The sequence below is a fragment of the Larus michahellis genome, chromosome 4 (assembly GCF_964199755.1).
Source record: "Larus michahellis chromosome 4, bLarMic1.1, whole genome shotgun sequence".
NCBI lineage: Eukaryota > Metazoa > Chordata > Aves > Charadriiformes > Laridae > Larus > Larus michahellis.
In genome coordinates this window covers 88,565,289-88,592,912 of record NC_133899.1, presented here as the reverse complement: position 1 = coordinate 88,592,912, position 27,624 = coordinate 88,565,289, and the positions used below count along the sequence as shown (strand labels likewise).

The 27,624-nt window shown below is 37.5% G+C and overlaps 1 protein-coding gene across 10 annotated transcripts in view; it reads left to right on the top strand.

Moving 5' to 3' along the window:
• The window catches only part of GAS2 (growth arrest specific 2), a 118,462-nt gene that overhangs the window by 36,311 nt on the left and 54,527 nt on the right, over positions 1-27,624 (top strand). For 8 of the 10 annotated variants that reach the window (XM_074586280.1, XM_074586283.1, XM_074586285.1 and 5 more), the window contains one exon: positions 18,705-18,846. In XM_074586280.1, the coding sequence (XP_074442381.1) occupies positions 18,705-18,846 (142 nt within the window). Of the gene's footprint in view, positions 1-18,704; positions 18,847-22,717; positions 22,794-27,624 lie in introns of all 10 variants that reach the window. The other 2 variants (XM_074586289.1, XM_074586288.1) reach the window with 2 other exon arrangements.

Below are 27,624 nucleotides of genomic sequence, written 5' to 3'. Positions count from 1 at the left end.
GGTAAACTTGACTACATAGTTATAAAACATTCCCTTTTCATATCTTGTTCAGATGGCATACTAGAAAATCAATTAAATCACAAAGTGTAAAGCATTTTTTTTTTTTTTTTTTTTTTTTACACACTGACATCTCAGAAAGCCTTGTCTGTTTAATATAAAATTCTCAGGAAAATAGTCATAAATTCTACTATGAACTTCTAGTGAATATTCAGAAATTCAAACAGTATGTTTTTGTTAGATATCTAACTAATGCTTTCTGGGGTTTTGGTTGTTTTGTTGGGTTGTTTTGTTTGTTGTGGGTTTTTTTTTTTTTTTTTTTTTTTTTTTAAATAATCAGACTTTTGTCTGACAGTGGCGCATTTGGAGAGAGCTACCATTTGGAAAGCTAACCCAGAAATGTACCAAAGTTTGGTACTTCTGTGTTTTGCCACTGAAAAGAGGTACGAGGTCCTTTCTTGTATTAACTTCCTCATCTGAGAATATGACCTTCCTTACTTCAATTAGCTGATTCCCTTTTTCTTTTTGAATCTAACTTACATTAGAAGCCAATTAGACATCTGTAACACCATATGGTGTAATTACTTGTTGGTCTTTTATTTGACAAACTGGTATAACAGGCAATGCAATTAAAGGGAAAACATTCTGCTCCACTGCTATTTTCTCAATGTATATTATTTCATACTTAGTACAGTAAGACTTCAAAGAAATGGCAGACTAATAGATTTGTGTCATTCTAGACTATTAGGGAGTTGTTAATCCTTTCAGATCTTATTTCCCTGTGTAGCAGTCCTAGTCTACACATTGGAATATCTGACTTGTGGTGCCAAGGAAATTAGTAAGTAGATTATACTATATGAAATTTAGCATAGTAAGAATTCCACAATCCTCCCCTGCATCATTATTATGTATTCTGTTAATAATACATGTGGAATTTTGAAGCCAGTTGGCCATTTCTCTGTGCACAGCAAAACAGAAATATTATGGTCTTTCACCCAGGTGCCCTGGTGACTTCCTTGGCAGCTGGAAGAAGCTGCTGACTTCTATAGAGTTTAGCCTCTAGCAAAGTAGATAACATGCTTTTCTATCCATATATGTAACTTTTCCTTTTTTCAGATAGAAGCAGACTGATATAAAATGAGTGGCTGCCAGAAGGATCAGCTTGCAGGCAGCACCAGGTTGCAGCTGAGTGAGGGAGACAGGATAAGGCTATAGATAATGGCGGGGTGTGTGTTACTAGGTCTCTCCAGAAACTTGAAGATTTGGTCCGTTTTCATAAGTGAAGTTTTTCCTTGTATATGAACTACTTCCTAGATGGCAAAGCTCCATAAAATATTTTGGGTTTAGTTTTGTCTTAGAGGAAGATGATATATCCTGTTCTGCTTGATATTTACTACTGATCATGAATTAACTTGTGCAGCTCTTTGGGGCTGTCTGGCCAGTTTAGCAGCTGTAGCAACGCATGTAAGAAGACATTTAAAAAAACCCTAATATTGCATAGAGTGACTCATCAGTTGTTTGCCATAATTCCTTAAGATTATATTGCAATACTCTACAAAATGGCAGAGGTTAAATCCTACTGCGTCTGGGTTAACTGCTTGTGCAATATGTTTCTACTCACTGTAAGTTTTGCCCTTTGTTTCTTACCAGAACTGTATCATCCCCTTTCTTATTAGGGAGGACTGAACTGACCCCCTGGATCAGCCTCAGCCTTTTTGAGTGTGGAACAAATCAGGAAAGCATAAACCAAAAGAGTTGTTTTCCAGATCTGGAAGGAAGGTGGTGGCATTGATGTAAACACTCCCTTTTGTGTCATGTGGAGACACCTGTGCATACTGGGAGCATTTTCAAAAGGGTTAGGAAACTACTGGTAATAGGATTTGGGAATACAGCTTTAAGGAACTGAAAAGGAGATTAAAAGTGTGCAATGCAGAAGTAAAGTCTTCTTTCCTTAAGATTCAGAGGAAGGCAATGAAGGAGTGACTTTTTTGTGAGTGAAGGAGATCAATGGAGTAGCTTTTTATGAGTGACTGAGTAGGTTAGGAGTCTTCAGTGGGGAAAGAGGTAGCCTGGGCGCATATAATGGAACCTGCAAAATCAGGAATGGAATGGCAGATGTTCAGTCTTTTCTGTACAAAAACTATGGGACATCAAATGAAGCTAGTAGGAACCAACCAAACAAAAGGGGGTCCTTGTTTACAAACAGGGGTTGGAAATTTCTTGCCAATGAGTGTTAAAGTTTACCTGGGTTCAAGAAAACACTGAATAAGGTAATGGAAGAGAGAGCTCTTGGAACGCTGAATACACAGGAACCCCATACAGATGAGGAAGTCCCTGGAGCTGAAAATGGTTGGAGCTTGGGAAAAGTATTGAGAGGTGTAACATGTTTGCTATGGTCTTGGTCTTCCCTAGATATTTACGGACAGTCTGTATCTGTGTTAGATGAAGCTTTAGCTGACCCAGTAGGGTCACTCTTATGTTCCGTGCGTTATTGCTTCTTGGGGCTGAATACCTTGCTGCTTGTGCAGGTGGACATGGGCAAATCTATCCTTTCTCAAGGGTCAAACTTCAAAGGAATTATTTTAAATTAAATCTGTACTTTTTGTTTCTATATAAAGATACCTCTTTAGGACTGAATCCCTACAGCTAAAAATAGCAGTCGAGTTGTGCTCTGCTTTGGTATTTGTTATCCAGGGGAGTAATGTGTGATTGAGAGCACTGGAGGCTGGCAGCCTCTGGTGCCATTTACACAGTCTCTGCTCCTTGCCCTTCTGAGCTTAATGTCATAACAGGCACTTTTGGATATCATAATAGATACTCTGAATGCATCTTCCACAAGTCTAGCTCCCTAGCCTTGTGGTGTTTCATTTGTTAATCATTCAGTAATAAGTTATTAAAAGCATTTCAGTTTCTAAAGATGAAGCACTTGACAATTGCTCATTTCAAAGTTGTTAGGTGCTAGGTTCTTTTGCAAGTCCCAGAAGACAATATTCTTTATTGTTAAGCAGCTAAACCATGCTTCAAAACCTGATGATTCTGAAAACATCAGTGTTGTATCCGATCCTTTCTACAGACAGGTAAAACTTTGAGTTTTAAATGAAAATGGAAACTTTAAACAGGGAGGGCAGTATTAGACTGGTGTGACTGTATGCTGTATTTTTTAAAGAAGTAATTTTTTCCCCTTTTTGGAGATTTCACAGTCATAAATAAATCTAATCATGTATATTTATAAAGTGACAAGGAGATGACTGATATCAATCTTAATAAATGCTCAAGATTTGTATGGTAGTTAGTTGTTGGAACTACCTGTGCTGCTGCTGCTAATGATCTACTGTCTAGAAACTACAGACTTATTATTATAGCAGGAGTTATTCCGTAAAAGTGATTCATATCACAGGATGCCATTTTGTAATTTTCTCCCATTGGCTTGGATTTCATCTCCGTGCTCTCCTGGCTGTATTTTACTTTTCCTGACAGATAGTTAATTTGAGAATTTCACAGCTGTGTAAACAAATTCAAAGCATCAAGGCATGTGCAGTATGCACAGAGCCCATATTTGCTTGGGCTTAGTTTAGTAAGCCCATTAATTAAGATTTTAAAATAAACATAAATAAATTGTGTTAATAGTTATCACCATTTTAATAGGCAGGGCATAACAGTCTGCCCACCATCCTTGAAGCTGCCTATGTATTTATGAACATTCCACTGAAAACAACGTTCTCATGGCAAATGAATGAAAACAGGTTGAAGCTGGATCATCTTTTTTTCTCTGAGCTCTCAGAGGTTAATCAGATAAATCTCAACTCAAATCTCTCTTAGAAATACTTTTGAATAATGAACTGGAATCTAAAATTGAACCTCATTTTCAGGAAGCTGGGATCTAGGTTTGATTTGGCCTATAAAAGAAATAGAAGTAAGTACAAAAACAATCCAGATGCAAATATTTCTTAAGTCCTAGAATGTTTACTTCAAATATGCATTTAATTTTATTCTTCCAATGGGAGCAGATTTAATAACATTAAACCAAATGTGCACGGAAATAAAGCTATTGTGTAGAAAATAGTGAGCATTTTGTCCTTGGATGTTGATGTGCACTTCCATTGAAACTGTATATGAAACCAGTAACTTATGCATACACACATTATGTATGTCCTAAGACTAAGAGATTCTGTCCACATCTTACCCATAGTCCTAGTATTTGAAGTGTGTTTTGTAGTTGTTCCGTATCCAAAGCTTTCATTTGCTCCTGGGAAATATTACTTAGTGAATCTGATAGTTGGTGGGTGTAGATCACTGGGGCAGCATTGGCTTCTCAGAGTCATGCAGGTTTGTGTGAGATTTTTGGCCTAGTGAGAGAATTTTGAGAGTCACATCATGCATTTTGAGAGTTACAATTAAGAGAACCAAACAGCTTTGGGACGGAAGTTTTTTTGCCCTTAATTAAGTTCTAATGTTGAAGTTGGATCTCAGAGGCAAAAAAATTCAGCAGTTCCACAAAAAAAACCAACCAAACAAATTTAAAACAAACTCACAATTTGTTTTAAATTTCAAGATGTTTATGTTTCTAAAGAGAATGATGTATCTGTGGAAGTAGAGGCAGAATCTTGTAAACTAAAGGACTTGAAAATCCAGGGAATTGACTTGAATTCTGTCAATATTGAAAGAAGGTGCCGGTGGCAAAAGAACAAGATTATAAACTGATGGCCAAGTTAATTTCCCGTCTCCGCTGTAAGCGTATTGTTTGCTTTTGGGAGAATACATCTCTGTGCATTCATTTTCCCCATCTGTAACCTGGGAATAGTGTTCACTGTACAGTAGTGGCTTGATTTGTGAACATTGTAAAGTGCTTTGAGCACTTTGAGTATGGCTGCCCCCTTTGGTGAGCTGTGGTTAGCATTAGGTAGTTCCCATTACGAAAACAAATTTATATTTGACTTTGCTCATTTACAAGAAACGTGGGAACTCATGATTCTCTAAATGTAGATAGGAGATGGAACTTTGCTTGTGAAACTACTCCTTCAAAGAGCTTTGTGTCTGCTCTGCAACGGGGCCACAAGCAAATGTAGGGAACCTAGTCTTCCTAAAGTAGAGAATCTGGACAGAATCCCCAACCACTGAAAGCTGGGATTGAGTAACAGCTCTGTGATTGCTCTAACAGTTTCTAAGAACAAAAGATATGTTTAAGCTTGTTCTTTCTTTTCAGTCATTCCTTTGTATAAAGGGAATTACGTGAATGGAGAAATTATCAGAATCCTGGAGATTCACAAATGGAGGAGTAACATATGCCTCTGAGTCTTCAAGGCAAGCATCATCAAAGAAAGCAAAGTGTCTGGCGGCAGTTTAGAAATGGGGAAATTTGTTTTTAGAAAAAAATCTTGTGTATCTTCATACGGATATATTATCACATAGGTTAAATGACAAATGAATATGCTACCGTAACCCTCATTTGTAAGTAATTCAGGAAGACCCGTTCAAGTCTTGGGCAAGGTGAGACACTTGTACAGATACTGTATGGTTAAATTGTTGGTTTTGTTTACAGAAGACCATACATATCTGACAAACTGTAGAAGATGTAATAGATCATGTTAGTGTATTTTCATCTAAACTGATGAAATATCAAACCAGGAAGAGAACTGAGAAAATATTTAATAATTTCCCAAGGCAGCTACCTTGGCTGGTGGACAGGAGGACAGGCGGTGCTTGGCATAATTCAAAGGCTCAGTAGTCGGTTTGAGATCTAACTAAACCTGAATAAAGTATTAAAGACCACAGTATTTTTGAAGGGCTCTTGAAAATGAGAAGGCTAGTAAAAAATTCTTTGGGCTAGATATTATGTTTTATAAAATCAACATCAAAGGTCTTTGAGCTTCCCTTACTGGAATTGTCAAAAAGTGGGTGTGCATCAAAATTATTCAGGATATTAAAATGCAAAAAATATGCCAAAACACATAACTTTATTTTTCTTCTTCAAGTAGAAAGGGTCCTGCCCTAAGGAAAGCTTCCTCTCCACAAATGAGTGAGGTGCTGCACAAGGAAAATCAGTAACTTCCTTTCATTTGGTCTTTCTGAAATATAATAATACTTTTTGAACTTACTGCATCAAAGTATTCTCAATTAAGAATAAGATTAACAGATTCCTAAACAGAATCAGATATGTGTGATTGCTATGAGAGCATCCATAGGTACAATAGAGTTGCTTCAATGTTTTTTTTAAATTTGGAACACGTATAAATTTTCATGCCTGAAGGTGTAATTCAAGTTCAAATGGAAACAACTAAGAATAAATTTTCTCTCTGGACAGTCTCTTCTATTTTTTTATCTGCTTTGAAGTATTTTCCTTTGAAGCATGTGGATCTTGCTCTTCTTAGACCCTGGATGGCCAAGCTGAAAGTCTGATCTAATCAATATGGTGGTTTTATTTTTACTGTGGGCTTCAATTTCTCAAGGTTATCCGTGCCCCATAATGGTGTGGATTCCCAGCAATACGGTGTTCCGTAAGCTGGATGCCTTGAGCCTGTCTGCCCAGTGTAAAGAGTCCTCAGCTATAGCAGAGCCATACTCAGGTGCTCTCTGTAAGTTATAAATCTGACTCTCCAGTCGAGAATTGCATGAATGTGGTTAGGCTATGAACAGATTCTTTGTGGTCTGGGGCAGCAATTTGCTTGTCTGCACACTTGTACTTTCTGGAGACTTTTGTTTTGCAGTGAAAGCTCATGGAGACAATTTCTAATTGTATACAATATAGATATGTCCCTCAGTTAGTTGAGAGGGGAAAAAAAACACAACAGCATTGTCTTTTTCTGTATTAATCATTATAGTGACAGACTGATGTGGATATGAGAGGAAAAGAATAATCTTGCGAAATGACTCACAAGTGCTGACCCATCTGGAAGGAATCATTTCCACAAGACTGTAAAGCTGTTTGTTAGAGAATTCCTTGTACCTTTCTCAGACATGCCAATAGCTTGCTGAGCTCATGTTCAACTAGATTGCTACCAGGTTTCTTGCAGATACTCTAAGATTTGCCTGCAACAGGTCACGTGGACAAACCTTATATGCCTCAGCAAATAATTCTTACAACTAAGGCTATTCTGCTTGCAGGAGGATTGCATGGTAGGATAGAGTTCTGTTTCTCACCAGACCATAAAAGGAGATTTCTGAAATAAATTTAGGATATTCTGTGGTTGTCTGCTTGGCACCTTCCAGGTGAATACATTGAAGAACTTTTCATAAGCTTTTAGGTACGCTCGAAGCCACGCACTGTGGTGGGGGCAGAGCTACACAATCCTGGAAGGAGCACTGAGACATCATGTCTCTCCAGATCCTTCTTCATGCTGATACTTCTCATCCTTGGGAAAGCCGGGTTTGTTCCCTCACTCGGCTGGAGCACGTTTGTCTGTGTGAACTGGCCTTGCTCTTGTCAGTGAACGTGAGGTAGGGATTCCCCTGCGTACCCCTCCCTCCGCTCCTATTTGACATTGCAGAAATAATCAGAATCTGCATCTCAAGGCAGTTGTCATGGAAATGCAGCCCAGATTTAAGCAGTTAACTGCCTGTTAGATCCTGCTTTGGAAAATGTCCTCGTGATTCAGACTGCAATTCAAGTCAAGAGGAGAACCAAACTGTGATTTCTAATAATATCATTTAACTAGAAGACATCTCAAGACTTTTTAATTAACATTGGTTTTGTAGGGAATAGTAATACTTAAACACTTCATAAAATTTGTATTAAAACTAGAAGTCTTCATTACATTTTTACCATTACTTCAGTCCAGGTATTGCAAATAGGGATGGCATATTTTCTGAGAGAAATAGAGAAATGTATAAACTGCCATTTTTAGATTTGCTGCATTTTGCCTTTTATGTGAAATGCATTGTAACAATCCTATTATTTATTTTGTTAAGTCTTCAAAGCAAACTGTAAAAATCTTTGTAACAGATCTTTCTATGGGGCTTTTTATTTAGATTATTAGGAATAGTCTGGAACAGTAAATGTAAGATTAGGGACTTGAATGGAAATTAACATATATTTTTTTAAAGGCTTGAGGAAATATATTTGAGACCAACTATCTTCTGCTTAATTGTGTAATTCTAAGGTCAAACTTAGGGTTAGTAGTTTTTAGGGAATAATGAATAAGAAAGAATTATGGAATTTGCTCCATTTACCAAAAGCAAGTCTTGAATTTAAAATAATGAGCCAAATTTTCTGAAACAATGGGAACAGTGAATATACAACCGTAAGTGATGACTGCAATGCAGAAGGAGAAAACACAAGTAACTTCCAGGCATAGTCACCAATTTATAGATATCATAATTATGTCTAATTTTTTTATTTAAATAAACATTATTCCCATTTGGGCTTGTATATGTAAATTGGCCCCAAATGCCTCAAGTATACAGTAAAGCTTTGTTCGCAACTTTAGAGGCTGATTTAAGGCTGGTTTGGAAATTTGGCTGTATAGATTAACATTCCAACATGTTTTTCAAATCATGGACACTTTTAAATTCTACGCCAGCTTAGAATTCCCAGGGCTCTAGCAGTTTCCTTGTGGTTTCTAATTGGAAAACTCACAGAAAATCAGATTCTTTATCATAAAGGCAAAGATGCAATTTTTCTTAAAAAATGAACATACAGGCCTTTGGAGAATCAGACTTACCTGCAGTGAGCTACATGTGAAATTCTTTCTGAAAGTTTTCAGCATCTGCATAAAGATTGTATCTTTGTTAAACATCTGGAAAGCCAAGAAGCGAACAGATAAAGCATGTGAAAAAATTCTGTCTTCCTTTAGGCTGTGTAGACCTTTATCACAGTCTTCCTTGACACTTGGCTCATGTTAGGTAAAGCACCATTTGGAACTAATCTTACAGAAAGGGCTGGGAACCCCCCACCCCGCCTCACACTTCTAAAGGTCACCAAGTGTGAGATTCATCACCGAGAGAAAAACAGGAGGAAAAGGAAGAGGAGGCATGACTGTCATACAGCAGTATACCCAGTGTTATAATTATTACATCAAGGCATTTGAATGACTTCTTAAATTTGTTATTCAGACTGCCAGGGAAACGTTATCCGCTATAATTCCATAGATCAAAGAAATATGTTGGTTATTTGAACTATATTACACCACACTGTAAGTGAAATTATGGAAACATCTTTCAATATGAAATTTTAGAACCTACAACGTGTCTTGATGGAGTTCAGCTATTCTGACTGAAATTTTCTAAGCATTGTCCTTAGCTTGGGTTCCTCTGGAATGATTAAGGGGAAAAAGTGATTTTGAAATTTCTGAGACTAAAATGAGTTGTTTTTGCCAAAATTTAATATTTTTCATCTTTAACTTTATTTTGAGAGAATCATATCCCTTTCAAGAATGTGATGTTTGATAAGACACGATCTTAATAAGATGCTTTTTGAAATATGTCCTGTGAAAAGCCACTCAAATTTGACCAGTTGATATCCCATGGAAAAATTGCTGCTTATGCATGTAGTTGCCGTGTTCATTCACAGCTCCTGCTGTGTTACAATGAAATAGCCAAAACCAACTTACTCAAATGCAATCCTCCTACTTGTTTCATTAAATTATGATATAAATCGGGGAAATTCAGAAACTAGGATTCTTCAATACGTTGATCCAGCTCTGGCTTCAGTGGTTGTGGTAGGGAAAAGCTCACAATCGCGTAACAAAGATAAGATGTAATTATCCTCTGAAAGGGCAACTGTGAGAATTGCCCCGTTCTGTTCTAATCAGATATTATCTAAGAAACCTATTATGAAATGCCAATTTCAAAAATCCCCATCGAAATGTAAATTCTGAAAACCAGAAGTCTAAAGACGGAACATTTACTGAATGCGATCGAACTACGGAATCCCAGGCTTTGCCCCTTGTGTTTGTTTTCAGGAACACTGCAAGGAGGTCTTTGCTGTGACTTATCTTAATGTCCCTGTCTTAGTTTCTCTGTTTATAAAATTTTAAGAAACTTCTTTTCCTCTTTATTTTGATTCTAGTCTCTCTCTTTAATGCTATTTAATGGTAATCTCTCTCCTTAATGCTATTACAGCATTAGAAAAAAAACAAGCCACCTTTAATTTTTGTATTTGTCCTGGTAGCATTTTAAGATTGTAGATAAGTAGAAGTAATGGCTTTTAATTTGTGGTGCATACATGCCTGGAGTTTGTAAATTACTTTCAAGATCTCTGAAAGACTATTAATAAAAGTGAATTTGTCAGTAGGCATAGATATGTTATACAGTTAGGGGTCCAGAAATTTTGAAAGTCAATTTGTAGATCTCTACCAGACTTTAGACTATAGTGACTTAACCCCATCCTCAATTACACAAATAGAGTGGGCAGGAATAGGGTCTGACATCTGTTTAAATGGGTTCTTTGTTGTCAGCTTCCATTAATTGTGCCTCACCTACTCTCTGATGGAAGGTTTCTGGTTGTTAGTCTCTGTGTTACCCACCTGCGCGATAGCCAGCCTCTCATAGGTGGTCTTCTGATTCAGTCACGACTTGTCCTGCAGGTTTCTTCCTCTAGTTTCTCTTTCCAGACATTTTCAGGTAATTCAGTTGCCAAATATCAGTTGAACCTTAACAGAAGTTAATCACATGTCATATTTTATGGAGGCTTTTGCTTTCAGTTAGATATATGTCACTTATTCTGGCAAACATCGTGATTTTGCCTCCACATGTTGAAATGGACAAGTCCCTTGGCTGCATTTGAATTAGTTATTAGTCAAATAATCAAATGTGTTTAAGCTGGTGAAGGAAGCTTCTGCCTCGCCAATTTTTGAAATTATTTACTTCTGGGTATCCCAGTTGCCTGGTGCATTGATGTGAATTGAATCATCTCTTGTATTCCTTGGCTTTCTAACACACTGCTAGAAGTAGGAGTTGCAGTGTTACTGTTAAATTAGTTTTTCAGAACTATTTATTAACCCCATCTTTTTTGGAATGATAATTAATGTTTTCATCTTTTGCTGTGTGACCAGCAAGCTGTGTCTTAGAGCACGTAGACGAACAAAACCATGAACAAAATCTTAACTTTTAAAACTACATTGTTGTTAAATTAAGCTTATTCTCCCACCTATGCTTACTCTTAAGAAGTTAAAACTAATGCTACGTGGAAGAACAGGGAGAATGTATTCTACTTTGACAGTAATAGCATAGCTAAACCATTCGCTTAGTTTTGTATTTATTTTAACATTATAGTCTGTATGTTGATATAAAGCCTTGATGATGTTAATTATTTTTATTGGCAAATCATAAATCTGTTATGTATTCCAAAGTGATCACAAATGCTCTCTTAGAATCTAGGAAGTTGATAATGAGTGATTTTTGGCTTTTGATGATCTCTGCAGTGATTACACAGGGTAAAAATCTGGTCAACACATGAACTTTAGCATGAAATCCAACCTGTTATTCTGTTAAAATGACATCTCTCTACAGTACTTAATATGACAGTGCAAAGACTATTTCACTGAAGGACAATATTTTGCCAATTGTTAAGTGAATTGCTCAGGGATGCTTTCTTTGTTGTAAGTGCAATGTCATTTTTCATCAATCTGGAAGCTGTTCCTGGTGCTGTGACTGTTGAAAAGTTTGGCAATTTTTACTGATGTCTCCTAAGCCTTCAAAATTTCCATATTGAGTTTTTGTTTTTTAAATTTTCCTGGATTTTAACTTCTATTGCAGCTTTGGGAGGGATGTGTTTGGTTTTTTGTTTTTTGTTTTGCTTTTTTTTCCCCTTAGGGTTTGTCTTTTTGCAGTGGGAAGTGCTTCATTTTAAATTCTATGTAAGTATTTCCATATTCAGAGTTCCTTCTATCCATTTTGCATATGCATTTAGCACATTCTTTTGATTGTTGGTCCAGTTGTTGTATTTGGAAAGTGTTCTCTCCCATAGTAAATCAGGTAGGGGGAAAACAAAACTGTGCCCACCTTGACAAGGAGTATTTATTTTACCTTGTAGTTATTACAGTTTCATTTATTTAATGTCTACTTCATCCTTGTCAATACTTTATCACTACTCACTAAACCTGAATTTTGGCACTGCAAAGCAGTCTAAGGTAAACTTCATTTTCCTTTGCTGAATTGATTGTCTGGGGCACCAATGCTGTGATTTATAAATGGGATCTGAAACATTTTATGTTTGAGTTCCTGAAGAATTCGGAATAGTAACTGGATACATGATGGTTGGCAAGGGGTATTGTCATTCTGGTGAGGTGAATTGTAACAGCTCAATAAGAGTAAGTTCTTGTAGCAATGAGCTCCAGTTCACTTATGTTTAACAAATTAATACAAGACAAGGAGAAAAATAGTATTTACAGAGAAGATTGTGGCAGAACTTCTCTTTTGTATTCCCTGTTCTAAAGAGCTAATTCAGATTCTACAAGGGGAAGGAAGTTCCCCTTTTGCATAGGAAGTTCCACCTCAACATGAGGAACTTCTTTCCTGTGAGGGTGGCAGAGCCCTGGCACAGGCTGCCCAGAGAGGTGGTGGAGTCTCCAACTCTGGAGATACTCAAAACCCACCTGGATGCGTTCCTGTGTAACCTGCTCTGGGTGACCCTGCTCTGGCAGGGGCTTGGACTGGATGATCTCCAGAGGGCCCTTCCAACCCTATGATTCTAAGGAGGGCTTTCCTGAGAATACCTGAGCAAAATGAGGGAAGAATTTAAGGAGGAGAAGAATATCTCTGTGGCCAGTAGCAAAGTTAAAGGCAAAAGTGTAAGAAGTTCTAGAATAGATGCATGTTCTGTCTAGCTGATATACTCAAATTTCAGTATGAATTTATGTTGACGTAACACTAGTTACACGAGAGACACCATTGTAGTCTCCAGAGTGTAATTCCCCTCCCCCTTTTTGGTTAATGTAGGTCATCAGGCTAACTGTAACCCTCTTCCATAACAAACAAAATTGCTAATCTTTTTCCTTTTATTCAATTGCGAGTGACAGTTCAAAAAATTATGAAATCATCTATTCAAAGAGCGGGGTATGATTAGGGATCTTCAGAAAGTGGCTCCAGTGTGCTATAAGAATATTGGTGTTTCTAACATATATTTGTGGACCCTCATTTTGTAAAAACAGTACAAAAAAAAATACATTTTTCCATGTGACTTCAGAGCATCGGTGTAAGAGAGTCCCTTTTGGGTTTAGAAGTGAACCTGACAGCATTTTTCCAGGATTGCATCATATGTTTCACTCACACTTTCACATCCTGCATTAAACCACATGCATGCACATCAACAAGACAAGATTGTAAAAGGAGTGTAACTGGGGAACTGTTTTCGTGATATTTGATAGGAGTAATTGCGGCCACTGCTGTTTCAAAGCAACTGCGGTTATACTATACTGTGTCAACAAAAGTCACTTTTGCCATATGGAAAGCTAATTACTTCAGAATGATCTGTTAGAAAGCACTTTTGAGATAGTCAGGCCATTCATACAAATCAGTAAAAAATACTTGTGCATGAAACCTTTCTTAAATAAGAGCTTTCGTGTGTTACAGGTTGAACATTACAGTGATAGCTTTGGAAATATTAAAAGAAGTGGACTTCTATTTAAAAGGTGGTAGGGAAATTTATGAGGTGATAAGAAAATATGAGTATTTCCCTATGATTTCTGTGATAAACCTGATTGTGCTATTGCTGAATGGAGAGGAGGTTGTTTTGCTGTTCTCTTCAGCAAGACCCTAATATTGTTGGAAATGGGATGAAATATGGAATGCTATGTTTCAGTGAGATCATGTGATGCCAGGGGTATTTATCTATGTAGTATTTGTTCCATAAAAATGGCTTAAAGTTTTGTTTTTGTTTTTCTTTCTCTCCTTCAATAATGTAGGGTTTTTTCCCTTCTGTAGTCCAGGACATGCCTTGTTTTTACATTTGGGTGTTTGTCACTTCTGAGCTATTTAGGGCACCCGTTAGTCAGACGTATTTTTTCTGTCACTATGAAACTAGAGAATATCACAAGTTTGATTAGTTAAGTGTGATAGTTCTGTACCTAGACTCCCATTATTTGGTGTCAGTAGCTGTTACTACAAAAATGTACTTCTAAAAGACACTGTAATCTTTATAATTGTAAAAGAAATGTTGCGAGCTCCATGAATGTCTGAGTTTCACAGTGGAGCTAGGTTGACTGATGTGTTTAAATGTCTGTCTTAGTTGTCAAGGCATAGAAGTGTAATTTATGGATAGTCTGTTACGTACATGAAGTTTTAGATGGTTTATTTGCTGACTCTAACTGCATAGATTTCTGACACATAAACCATCTGTTCTGAATTTCTTTTCTTGAAAGCATTTCTATATTCAGTCATTATGTTCTACCTAAATCAGAAGACATAAAATATTTTAGAAGCAGATTTATTCATGTGTTGTTAGTACTGGGGAGCAGCAGCGACTCAAGGGAAAACTGGAGTTCTCTGCATTCCTGCCAGGCATTGCAGTGCCTTCCCAACAGCCCCTTATAAGAAAGGCAGGGTAGGTTCTCCTGGCTATCTCCTTGCTTCTAGCTGCTTTTGTACTGCTGAGGGCATCTGTGCCAAGGAGCAGCTCCTGCCCTCCAGGACCAGTGCTGTAGACTTGCTCATGCCCTCTGGGCTCAGGGCCGAGGAGAGCAGATTGGTCATGCTCGCGCTGGGTCCAAGTCTCCTCTGATTGCCAGATGGCAACCACCAGCTATATAGCACAATATTTCTCTTTTTTGTGTGTGGTTTTTTTTTTTCCTAGTTCAAATTTCCTGAAATAATACAAGGGTTTTATCACAGACTTCAAGAAATTGTTTAATACCCTTAGCATGACATGAAAGAATATAGGCTGGTTATTGGGGAATGTGGCAGGACAAAGTAGTTTAAAGGCAGAAAATCTGCTGGGCTGGAGTTGGAGAACTGAGTGGAAGGAAACAAACCTGGTATGATTCCACCTGTAATGCCCCTCCGAGCTGTTCCTGGAGTTATTATTATCTCCTCCTTCTTCCTCAGAGAAGACTCGCAAGTTTTCTGCAAAGGAAAGCTTGGGAGCAAAGTAACGGATAGGCACTGTGGAAAATCCAGAGATAAGAACTGAGGAGTGAACATGATTTGACACTGCAAGGCTGCTTTCAGACAAAATGTAACTGTAGCTTTATCTCCTTTCCATGTTCTTTGCAGTAGCTTATGCACAAGTCTGCGAGTGCCAAGAACACTGGAGCTGGCTTCTTGTCATCTTGTTCCTGTCACAGTGCTGCTATCTGTTATATGGTCATCCAGGATTTGTGCTTTAAAATGTGACAGTCATTCAGAAATTCCAAAGTCAGATATTATATTAACCTGTTAACTATGTTGGTTCATCACAGAATCATAGAATGGTTTGGGTTGGAAGGGACATTAAAAATCATCTAGTTTGCACCGCCCTGTGATGGGCAGGGACACCTCCCACTAGACCAGGCTGCTCAAAGCTCCATCCAGCCTGGCCTTGAACACTTCCATGCATCACTGCCTTGAGCATCACGCTTCCTTGAACATCCATGCATCACTTCAGATACTCTGGTCCAAGGTACTATGGGAAAAGAATTTAGTTCTGTTTGATTTTAATGGTGTTAAACCAATTTATAGTTGCTGGTAATTTGGTGAGAATATGATCAAGTTTGTTGTATGTACAATGGATTTTTTTTTTTAATGTAATCAGATTAACATACAAATGCTGCATTACTTCTTCCTAAAGGCTGGAAGTCACAAGGGGAAATTCATTGTGTGAAGCAGTCTGTAGAGTATAATGAGAATTTGCCTCAGGGCACAGATACGCATTTTCATTCAAGTCTAGAAATGTGTCTAGCGCTAATAGCTTTTGTGGTTTGTTTGGTTTTTTTTTTTGGGGGGGGAGGTGCTCCCCACCCTTTCTTTTTTGTTTGTTTTTAAGAAAAAAGAAAGCCCTGGTCTGTGAGGAACTGAGCACTTTTATCTTTTTTTTTTTTTTTTTTTTTTTCCCCCCCACAGAAGAATGGAAAGGGATTTAAAATAATGGTTAACAACTTCCTTGTGCTCTGATCTGTAAGGTTGTTCCATATTTAGAGCCCCTTGGAAGAATTCAGGTTTGGGGTATTTATTTATTTATTTATTTATTCTGGCTTTAGTGAATAGTTGTCTTCCCTACTTTCTTCCTCTTCCTCCTCTTCTCTTGTTCCAGGATGGCCTAGGAGGTGATGTGGTATCTATGACACAAGATTTACTTGGATTTCTCTTTAAAATATCATGTAAAACTGGTCCGTGTTTTCTGCTAATACAATATAGACAAGTATTCATAGAATCATCACAGAGTCATAGAATGGTTTGGGTTGGAAGGGGTCTTAAAGATCATCCAGTTCCAACCCCCCCTGCCCTGGGCAGGGACACCTCCCACCAGACCAGGCTGCTCAAAGCCCCATCCAGCCTGGCCTTGAACACCTCCAGGGATGGGGCAGCCACAGCTTCTCTGGGCAACCTGTTCCGGTGTCTCACCACCCTCACAGGAAAGGATTTCTTCCTGATATCCAATCTAAATCTCCCCTCTTTCAGTTTAAAACTGTTACCACTTGTCCTATTGCTACACTCCCTCATAAAGAGTCCCTCCCTATCCTTCCTGTAGGTACCCTTTAGGGAGTGGAAGGGGCTATATATAAGGTCTCCCCGGAGCCTTCTCTTCTCCAGGCTGAACAACCCCAACTCTCTCAGCCTGTCCTCATAGGAGAGGTGCTCCAGCCCTCTGATCATCTTAGTGGCCCTCCTCTGGACCTGTTCCAACAGGTCCATGTCCTTCTTGTGTTGGGGGCCCCAGAGCTGCATGCATTTGCGGTGGGGTCTCACCATAGCGGAGCAGAGGGGCAGAATCACCTCCCTCAACCTGCTGGCCACGCTGCTTTTGATACAGTCCAGGATATGGTTGGCTTTCTGGGCTGCACGTGCACATTGACGGCTCGTGTTAAGCTTCTCATCAACCAGCACCCTTAAGTCCTTCTCCTCAGGGCTGCTCTCAATCCATTCCCTGCCCAGCCTGTAGTTGTGTTTGGGATTGCCCCGACCAGCATGCAGGACCTTGCACTTGGTCTTGTTGAACTTCATGAGGTTCACATGGGCCCACCTCTCAAGCCTGCCCAGGTCCCTCTGGATGGCATCGCTTCCCTACAGCGTGTTGACTGCACCGCACAGCTTGGTGTTGTCGACAAACTTGCTGAGGGTGCACTCCATCCCACTGTCCATGTGGCCGGCAAAGATGTTAAACAGCGCTGGTCCCAATACTGACCTCTGAGGGATGCTGCTTGTCACTGGTCTCCACTTGGACATCAAGCCATTGACTGCAACTGTTTGAGTGAGATTAATATTGTAAATACTAATGTAGTAAAATATAAAAATAATAAAATATAATACATATTTTTATATAAAATATAAAAATTATTATTATTAATAATATTAATATCGTAAATATTTTGAAACGTAAGCATAATTTTTGCAGAACAAGGAAATGTAAAAAAAAGTGCAGCTGGAGTAAGAATCATGGGTGAATGAGAGCTAGATGGTGATCTGAGGAATAGGTGTTTCTGTGTTTATGTCTAAGACAATATGTAAACTCCCGTTGACATATTGATGAAATAAATAGATGGTGTTTACCTCTGTAGCCATTCTCTTTGCAGTTTATTTGGTTTATCAGCTATATAGAGGGTGAGTAGTTCTGTGTAAGTATATTTATTTTCCAATTACATTATTGATATCATACCTCTAACATAAAATCACATCTCATCGCTTTCTAAACTGCCTTTAAGTACTGGCATTAGTATTCTACCAGCAGCTGTTATAAGGATAAACCTACTCTGGTGTCGTCTTTTCCCTCCCCACACTTCCTCCATGAATTTCTCCATGATTTGGAGATTTCTAAACTTATGTAATAACAATGTTTCAGTCTTTCTTCATTTTGCCATGAACAACATCTATTTTTCATTTGAGGAACAGAAACCTTAAATAAGAACTAAACGCTTTTTTTTATATATATATATAAAATTTTTTTTGTGTCTCGCTAAATGTAGCAATACAAGCAAAAAGCTTGCTGTGGTAATAACTCTGCTTCAGATATTGATATGTCGTATCAGCAGCATCTCCTCTGATATTGAAATCCTGTAAATGGAACTACTCTGGTACAATGAGAGCGTGGCTGTGTGTTAGACCTTGGTCTTGTAGTTTCTAGATTACATTTGCTGTGGACAGGGTGCTTCCATGTGTTGTTAAGGGGATACAGTGGTGTTTCTAAAGTATTTACGGTCTTTAGTCCTCAAGACCTATTGCTTTATACTATAATTGCCTCCTAACATAGACCTGAAACTAATTGACTCTTAATTTTGCAAAAGTTCAGTTCTGGTTTAAAGTCTGTCTTTATAAATATTTTTTTTTCCATGATCTGTACCAAACACTAAATCCCAAAATTGTAGTTGCTAATATTGCTGAAAAGTTACTAACACTGATTCAGCTTTGAACTTCACATCCGCGTAGCTGATCATGATTCTTTGAAAAGACTTTGTGGTTGATAACTTTGTGCCATCAAATTTACTTCTCATTCTCCTCTGTCTGGAATTCTTTAATGGACAAGGAAATATGTTGGTGGCTCTGTAGTCATCCATCTATGCAAAACTTGCATATTGACTTAGGAGCACTTAAGTACTTATGCTTGTAGGTATCATTTATCTAAATAGACAACTTCTGTTTTTCAGACCTTACCAGTACGGAAGATTCCATGCAAAGCCAATGCTCCTTCAGGGTCTTTTTTTGCACGGGACAACACAGCAAATTTCTTATCCTGGTGCAGAGATGTGGGGGTGGATGATACCTGCCTGTTTGAGTCAGAAGGTTTGGGTATGTATTTATTTATATAACAGTTGGTAATTTTAAATAACTTTCCTATTTTGCCTTGAAAGACAGAATGGCTCTCAATAGATCCTGCCTCTAAATCTGACCTGTGTCTGGTTGTTAGTTCTGTCCCTTATCTGAAGCATGAACAAATCAAGTACACATCACTTAAAATTCATTTAAGTCAATTTTAAGAGGAGCTTAAATGAGACCAAAATCTTGCTATGATTTCTTGCACACTGATGTTTTTTCACCCTACACACACTTTGTTGACCATGGAATGCTGTTCCTTAGTTTGATGTATAAAATGGTGCTTTTCTGTTTCAGGAGAGTAGGATACAAGTGCATACTCAGTTTTGGCTGCAGACATTTAGTTATTTGTGCAGATTCAATGGGTTGCTCAGGACGCAAGAAAAATGAAATTTTTCTCTGCGTCCTATACTGACCTTTTTTGCAGCTGATTCAAAAGGATTGGACTGCTTAGGAAATCACTGTTCGAATAGCACGTGTTCTTCATTATTTTAACTCTTCTCTCTTCGAAGGAAAAGCTATGACTCTTACCTCGAGAGTTTGTTTCAGCCAAATATCATCAAATGAAGAGAATCAAGTGTTTGTTATCTGAACTCAGATAAAAGTGTAAAGCAGTTGTGATGATAGACAGCTCGGTTTCTATGGAAGGCAAATGAACACATGGTACTGAATCAAGAGACTTCTTTGTTCTGTTGCTCAAAAGGCCTTTGACTGCCCAGTTGAAGTTCTTATCTGTGTTGCAACTGATCTATTCCCCTTCTTTTTCTAGCACAACTATTTCTGAAGCAATTTTTTTCATTTATCTGTTCTTTTATCTTGTGAGGTTTTTTTAATTAAACTAAATGATTTTATATTCCCAGGAGAAAATGCTTGGCAGAGAAGAAATTAGTATCACAAAGGTGACAAATAGTAAGGAAGATATATGTATTGTCTCTGTTTTGTTAATTAAATCCTCAACATGAAATTTTTATTGGATGTGGTAAATCATGTGGAAGATGAACAATAATTGTATTTCCAAAGATTTGAACTGATTGAGAAGTTGGACATTGCCTAGGACAAAAAACCTTGCAAACACAAGTAGGAAGGAGACACAGACCTCCAGTGTCTCACATAAGCAGAAGAACCTGTGGTTAATCCAATGCTTAAATTAATTTAGACTTTGTACTGCTGTGGTAAACTAAGCAATTTACCATTTTTCCAATAATAGGTTAACTGTGTAATTGAGAGCATGTTTATAAGGAATCTTCTTGTACATTGTTAAAGAAAAAGAAAACAGATCTTGTTTAGAGATGAAATTGGCATAGCTGAAATACTGACATTCCCTGGATAAGTTAATTTTTATATGTTCACAGTGCTTTGCCTGCCACAGTATAACACTGGGTGCAAACACACCTGGAAAGTTGATGTTCCTCATGACTTCCTTGCTTGGAAAAGAGAAATGAGTTATGCCCAGATACACAGTGCACAATGTATATGACTGTATTGGATTTGTTTGATTAGTGACTGATTTTGCTTCACTGAAAATTAGGTTCTGGTTTTTTCCTTCTCTGGGTGTTACTGTTTATAGATGCGCATATTGAAAAAACTTATGGTGCTGGAAACAGGATGAGGACTTGATAATATTTTGACCTATTTTTCTGAACTTGAGAGTGGGGTAGTGATCATGACATTTCTAAAAAATGTCATGTCTCAGTTTGAGCTAGAACTCTTAAAGGTTTTGATTTCATTTGAGGCTTTACTAATGCATTAGAAATAACGCTGAATCATAACAGTTGCCAATCTAAAGCTTTTATGTTCCTCTGTCACCCATAAATCACTTCTTCACTGCTTAGGAAATAAAAACTCATCAAAAGTAAGGAATATCAAAGGCTTCTATTCAAAGTGGTGAGAAACGTGTGTGAATGACATCTAAGTGTTTGCGCTACTTCATGGAAGTCTGCTGTATTTTTGATAATAAATAATTGTGATGAAATGATGATTACAGAGGTATCTGACTTTTATGTTTTCTTGTGTTTTTTTCCTCCATGGCTAGTAAACTGTATTGATATGTAAATTGCTAGTGATAAAACACCTATTTTCTCTCTATAGTGATGAGCCTTACTATGTTAATGTTCTTCATTGATTTGATTTTTATCCTCCCTTTTTACTGTATTCTGTCTGCCTTATTGTATACAAACACTTTATTATTTAATTAGATGCACACAGTGATATTTTCTTCATGTTATTGTATCACATAAAACGTTCCTGAGGCTTTATTTCTCGTAGATTTCTGTTCTAACATTGTAAGAGTAATTTTTAAGATTTATCGCACAGAAACATTTGATGGATTTATGACACTATTGATTTAAAAAAAAAAAGTCTGAAGTCTGTTCGGAGATCAGCAAAATTAGATACATATTAGCTAAGAAATTATTAATTACTTAAAAATATGTTCTCACGCTGATGAGTTTTGAACTCTTTGAAATCTTGCAAGTATAACTGCACACCGATGCATCCGACACTTCTTTAGCACTCAGATTACAGTCATACGGAGGTATTCCTCGCTGGGATGGAACTGTGTCAAACAGACTTTGTAGCAGATAGGTGCAGTCCATGCCTGAGGAGCGTGGAGGCAAGTGATATTAATGGGAATCTTGAGTGTTCCTAGGAGCTTGGTTCTGCAAAGGTTTAACATTCTAGGGCTGATCCAGATGAGCAAGTGAGTAGACCTACTCATGTCACTTCTATGTCCTTGTTCATCAGTTGTGGACTAATTTAATTATTTAAAGTTAAGTCTGGGTTCAGTTGCTTTGTTGGATTTGGGCTATCCAGCTGAGCTAAACAAGGAAACAGGATCAAAACCTTTCTTCAAAATAAATAGAAGAAAAAACCCTGGTATTTTTTATGCTAGTAGATATGATTATGCCTTCTGATCTATAGAGTTACTTTAAAGATCCTTGAAAGAGATAGCTCAGAAGTTTGAAAACAATGCACTTGTACTACTAACTAGTTATTAGTAGTCTATAATATGATGTGTTTTGTTCTGCTGAATGTTATGATGTTTAACATATTGGAAATTGGAAATACAGTTTTCTGTAAAGACTTATAATACAGCCAGAGCTGACTGGTAGCAATTGATATGTATTTTTCCTTTGCACTTATCTTAATGCAGAGACGTGGCAGTAAAGTCTCAGAATTAATGCCTCTGCGAAGAAAAGGTGGATCCTGTGCCTGCAGAAAAAACATTAGCATCTCTAACAAATATAGCAACACGTTACGTAGGGATAATCCTGAACGCTGCAAGATAGATGGTTACTCTGTATGCTCCCTGCACGTATTGACCAATTTAGCATGCTTTTCTTAATTGTTACTTTTATAGTTAGTGTATTTCAAGAAGAAGGAATTATTTTTGTTGATACCAAAAACTATGATCTGAAGTCCAGACTTTCATTATCTGGGCAAATCTTGAGGCATGCTGTCTTTGAATGGGTTTCTTAGATATATTAGAAGTCAAAATTCGTCTCATATCTAGGACTTGGAACATAAAGCGCTAGCTCTTTTCAGTCTAAGAAAAGTGATACTGTCTGTAACTACTCTGTTCCCATGATACGTATATTTTGTAAGTTCCCCTTTGTAGGTTTTAGGGCAGCAGATCCACACAGCTGTGGTAATTCTATTTGTAGAAGCATTCTTGATGGAGAAATTTGTAATTATGGTGCTCAAGCCTGAAGAGTGTAATACTTGAAAAAAACTCTTCTTGGCCAAATAGTAAGAATGGTAAGACTTTCTATGATTGCTTTAGTGAAGTGAATTTAAACATAAGTTATGAACTCTTTGTTGGTAATGTAGTGTTGTTGGATGATTATAGGATTTGGAACCAATGAATATTCTGCATCTCTTCTGTGATAAAGACTCCACCCAGCAAGGAAATGGTTTGCCACCAAGTGTGCCAGCATGCCAACGTGTGTTGTTTGTTTTGGGAGTTGTTGGATGATATTGTTGCATTAATGTTTTGTGCTTGTATATTCTGTAACCGTGCGTGTGTACACACAATATATGACATGGACTTCTTTTGATGCAACTTATTGATATAGAGTTTAACGGACAGATTCCCTAAACAAAGGCCTCTAGTGTTTTAGTGGAAATAATTAGACTTAAACACCTCTGATCTCTATTCTAATGTGGGTTTTTAAAGTTTGTTTGGTTTTTTTTTTTTTTTTTTAGAAAAAACAAACACTCAAATGTTCATTGCTTGAAAATATTTTATGCATGGGGCAAATGATTTTTTTAATTAATACTCTAATTTATGTAATCTCATGTTACAAGACAGAAGTACACTTTTCACTGTTCTTTTACAGTGACACATTTACAGCTTGTGATAGCGTGTTAAATTTTCCATGTAGTTGCGTCAGAAGAAGGCTTTGTCCTCTGTTTCACAACATTTTACTAAACAACTCATACTATTGTTGAATATGTCTTGTTTTGAGGACTATAAAAGCATCCTGGACACTGTGTTATTACTGTTGGATTAGCATCTTAAATTAATGAATTCCAGTAAATTATTAGTGTTTAGGTGATCTCTGTATTCATTCTAGATTAATGCTTTACTATTCATAGATCTACTGTGTTTGAAACGTTAATTGTGTTGAGACTTCCGTAAGTGATAGTGCTGAAACTGGGAGGGGGGGTGGAACACAGCTCCTTGATTTAAATATGTCATAGTATAACTCTTTGATGCAGAAACAAGGATATGTTTGGGATAAGTTGAACAGAGTAAGTGTTGTCAAAGCAACTTTACAAAAGAAAAAAAAAAAAGACTACTGCAGGATCAGAAGAAAAAGTACTAAAAGAGAAAGTGAAAGACAATAGAAAGAAGGATCAAAGGATCAACCTTTTGAAAAACCTTCCTTAAACATATGTGAATTCTAATGGCAATTGGAAGGCTATGGTAAAAAATACTTAACCCCTTTAGAAAAATCTCTTGGTTTCTAGTGAGTAAAAAAAATGCTTTAGAAGCAGAAATTGTATTCACTTTTTTGATTTTGTTATGCCTGAGATCGTTAAAAGTTTACATTCAGAAGAAAAACTGACTCCACTAATAATAGTTTATAAAAATGTTAGGAGCCAAGGCTTGAAACTTGGCAGGGAGGTGTAAGAACCCCGCCCTCACATTTCTTATTGTGAACACTCTCAGTTTAAATGTGCTTGGCAGACACAGGGTGCATTCTGTCACCTCGCAGCCCCAGGGGCTGATCAGCACGGAAAGCAGAAGCTGTTCCTCCTCTGCTTCTCCTGGTGGCATCCAGGCACTGGGGAAGGGCGCGGTGAAGGATGCAGAAATGTGAAGAAAAGTAGGTAGGGAAGAAATAAAGTTACAAGGAAGGGGAACAAGCGGTGAGTGATCAGGAGAGGAGGACCTGAATGTAAAAGGAGAAAGGGGCGGCAACAAGATGGAAGCAGTGTGGAGAAAGAAGTTATAGGCAAAGAGGAGCAGGGGTAAAAGCTTGCTAGGAGCTAGAAAGGAAGCACTGTTAAAAAAGAGTGGCTGGAAGTAGCTTGAAAAGATGCAGGCAAAGAGGACAGCAAATAAGAAGGATTTGAAATGAATGAGATGGAAAGCAAAAGGGTCTGTAACTGACACCTAAAATAAACTGGACTTCCATGCACTATTTCTAAATCTTCACGTTGCTTTCTTGTCAAGCAAAATCATCAGTGAGATTCTCTGGCAAGGTGGATATTTCCATTCATCTTTTGCAGTAGATCTGTGTAGCGTATGTGTCTTCTACATTTACGAATTGCTACTTGCTTATAATCACCTACACGGATAATTGACCTTGCTAATATTTGATAGGGGAGGACTGGCCAATGATTCTCCAGGAATATTGTTTTCTTCTGTATATGAAAGCATGAAGAATTACAGGAAACTGCATATAAAAAACGTATTGGTGCTGCAAAGTGAAGTACTTAGGGTATAATTAAGGCTGGCTGTACTACCTTAGTTAAACTGTTTAATTGTTATGATACACCTATGCACTTTTCATGTGCTCATGAGCTACTTTTTCCCCAGGAAGAGCTGTGTTCTCTTTAGGATGGACCTTGCTCTGACGCTATCGTGGTACAGTATGGTTCATGAAGTAAAGAAACTCTTATTGCTATGTTATTTTCTCCTCACGCCTCATTTGTTGCAAAAATCTGAAGATGTCTGGAGAAGGATGCAAGCTGCTATTTTGATGTTGCTACTGAATGGCGTAGGCAGAAGTGACTGTGGCTCTATCACATAGCTCCTACATGCAGCAGGAGGATCCGTATGAGACTGTAACAGGTCACTTGTTCTGTTGGCTTTGATTCCATACAAAATGTAGGATTAGGAAACTCAAAAGTACCCTGGAGATCAGGCAGTAAGTATTTTAGAATAGCACCTAGACAAGTGTACTTTTTTGTATGTAGTACCTACACCTTAATTCCATGCATGGCATGGGGATAATAATACTCCTTACCTCATAGAAGTGTTAGAGAAATCTTCATTTTTGCTTTTTCTTTGAATCCTTTATAGCATACAGTAGCACTGTTGTGGCTGCGGACTTTAAATGATGTGGAGTGAATTATGTATGTGGCTGTAGATAGAATGAAGATGGTTTCTCAAAATCATTTTTCAGCTTCCCCTCCTCACCAAGTCTAACTGCATATAAATTGCTACAATTACAGAAAATGCGTTGCTTAGCAACTGTCTGTTTGCCATATAGGATAGATATCTGGGATTAAGTAACTGGTCAGGTCAAAAAGTTGAGGTGGTGCCTATTACTGAAATGCGACTATTAATACAGATTATAGTAAGTAATTCAGGGAATGGTAGATGTAGTTCTCACAGGATACAACAGAGTACTGTGGGCACAGGTGTTGTATTTGAACCGGAGCTTGTAACCAATCACTTCAGAAGGAATTGCTTGTAGTCCTCAAATGATTAGTTATTACCGTGTGTGTGCGTGTACGATTACATGTTTATAAAACTGCTTACATGTATGTAGTGTAGTTAGCCAGGAACTGCAGTACAGTCAGTACTGTAAATGTGAATTTAAATTTACACTACAGTGAGAGATTGAAGTGTGAATTATAAGGACTTCTACCAATTTTTTGTTTTAGTGGCATACTTATTTTAAATAATGAAATAAGTGATTTTGATGCTGTGTAGAGCGTTTGAAATAGTTTTTGCCATCTCTTCTATCAGATGTCTTGAAGTGCTTCAAAATTATTGATTGACTCAACTTCTATAAGTAAAACTAAGAAAGGAAATATAAGAAATGTTTCTCTTTCTGTACCTCTAGATGGAAAAGGTACCTTTTTTTTTTTTTTGAAAAGGCTTAGGAGGCAGCCTTTTGAAAGTGACTGTAAATATCTAGTTATTTCAGTTATTGTGGAATATCACGAAACAAAAAGTATCTCAAAATAAGTACTCAAAAATCAGGGCACTTAAAAGTGCTACTTGTTCCAAAAGGCAATGGTCTTATTTGCTTGCTCAAAGTTATACTGAATGTTTGAGACTAAGATAGGTGTGGAGATGCAGTCTTGTGCCTCTGTGGCTTTTGCTGTAACTCCTGACCGTTCTCTTGAGAGGTGGTAGCTCATTAAACAGCTGTGCTTTCGGGGAAAAAAAATAATGCAAATTTTGGTTTGAGAATCTAAGTTATTTGCAGTGGGTATTGCAGTATACAAAATAACATTTGTTTGTCTCTAAAGTTCCCAAATACGTATGCTGGTATAGTCCTCAGGAATGCTAACATTTTCGTGTCAGAAGCACTGTGTCACCGTCCTCTTATCAGATGACAAGATGTTTGTTTTCGTGGCTGCTTATTGCCTGCACAGCTCTTCATCCTCTAACAATGATTTCACTGTGTCACGTTGTTTGATGTGAAATGCATGAAATGTCTAGATTATGTTGGGTCAGATTTGCTAAAGGACTTTGAATTTTCTTTGGGTAGAGGAGCTTTAAGCGTCGACAGAAAAACATTTTACCTTTCTTAATCAAATCCTCTTCCAATTCTACGTATGGATCTTTTTGCACGTAATATTACTTGAGCCTTTGTTTTCCTCCTCCCTTCCACAAGTAATTCAGAAGTGTACATGTGTGAATTGCAATTTAGAAATATTGGCCTCCCTTTGTCTATTCCAAAACTAGTTTATTCCATTTTTATTTTGGAGGATGCCTTATTTCTTAAAATCAAGTTTTATTTTGGGGCAGTCCCAACTGCTTTAGAACCAAAGCAACAGAATACATTTCTAGAGTCATGAATGTAGCACTTTAAAAATGATGATTACTAGTGAAGATTAAATGTTTCATAAAATTACTGTTCTGTGGCAAGGAAGAATACTGAGAATAACTGAATGTCCAAGTCTGCATCTTATCGTCCTAATAACAGATGGCTGAAGGATAAAAAATACTTTTCATAGAGCGGTGCCATTTTAGTTTTCATGCTCTGCAGTTTCACTTCCGGAAATATATTTGGATGAGAATAATGCATACATCTCAAAGTGCTACAGCTAGTACAAGATGCCTAGTAAAAGTTATTGGGATGAGCATTCAACTCACACAATTTACCAGTCAGTGGAGCTGGAAGATGAAGTTGCAGAAGCTGAAGATCTGCCCCGGTAGGCATTAGTTATGTTTAAGCCTGTGGATTCCCATTCTGGGTCTCATACGTACAGTATAGGACAAAGCAATCGCTTTCAGAGTTTTAACTAGACATTGAAATATCTTTTTCAGGTATGGTATTTTTTTCT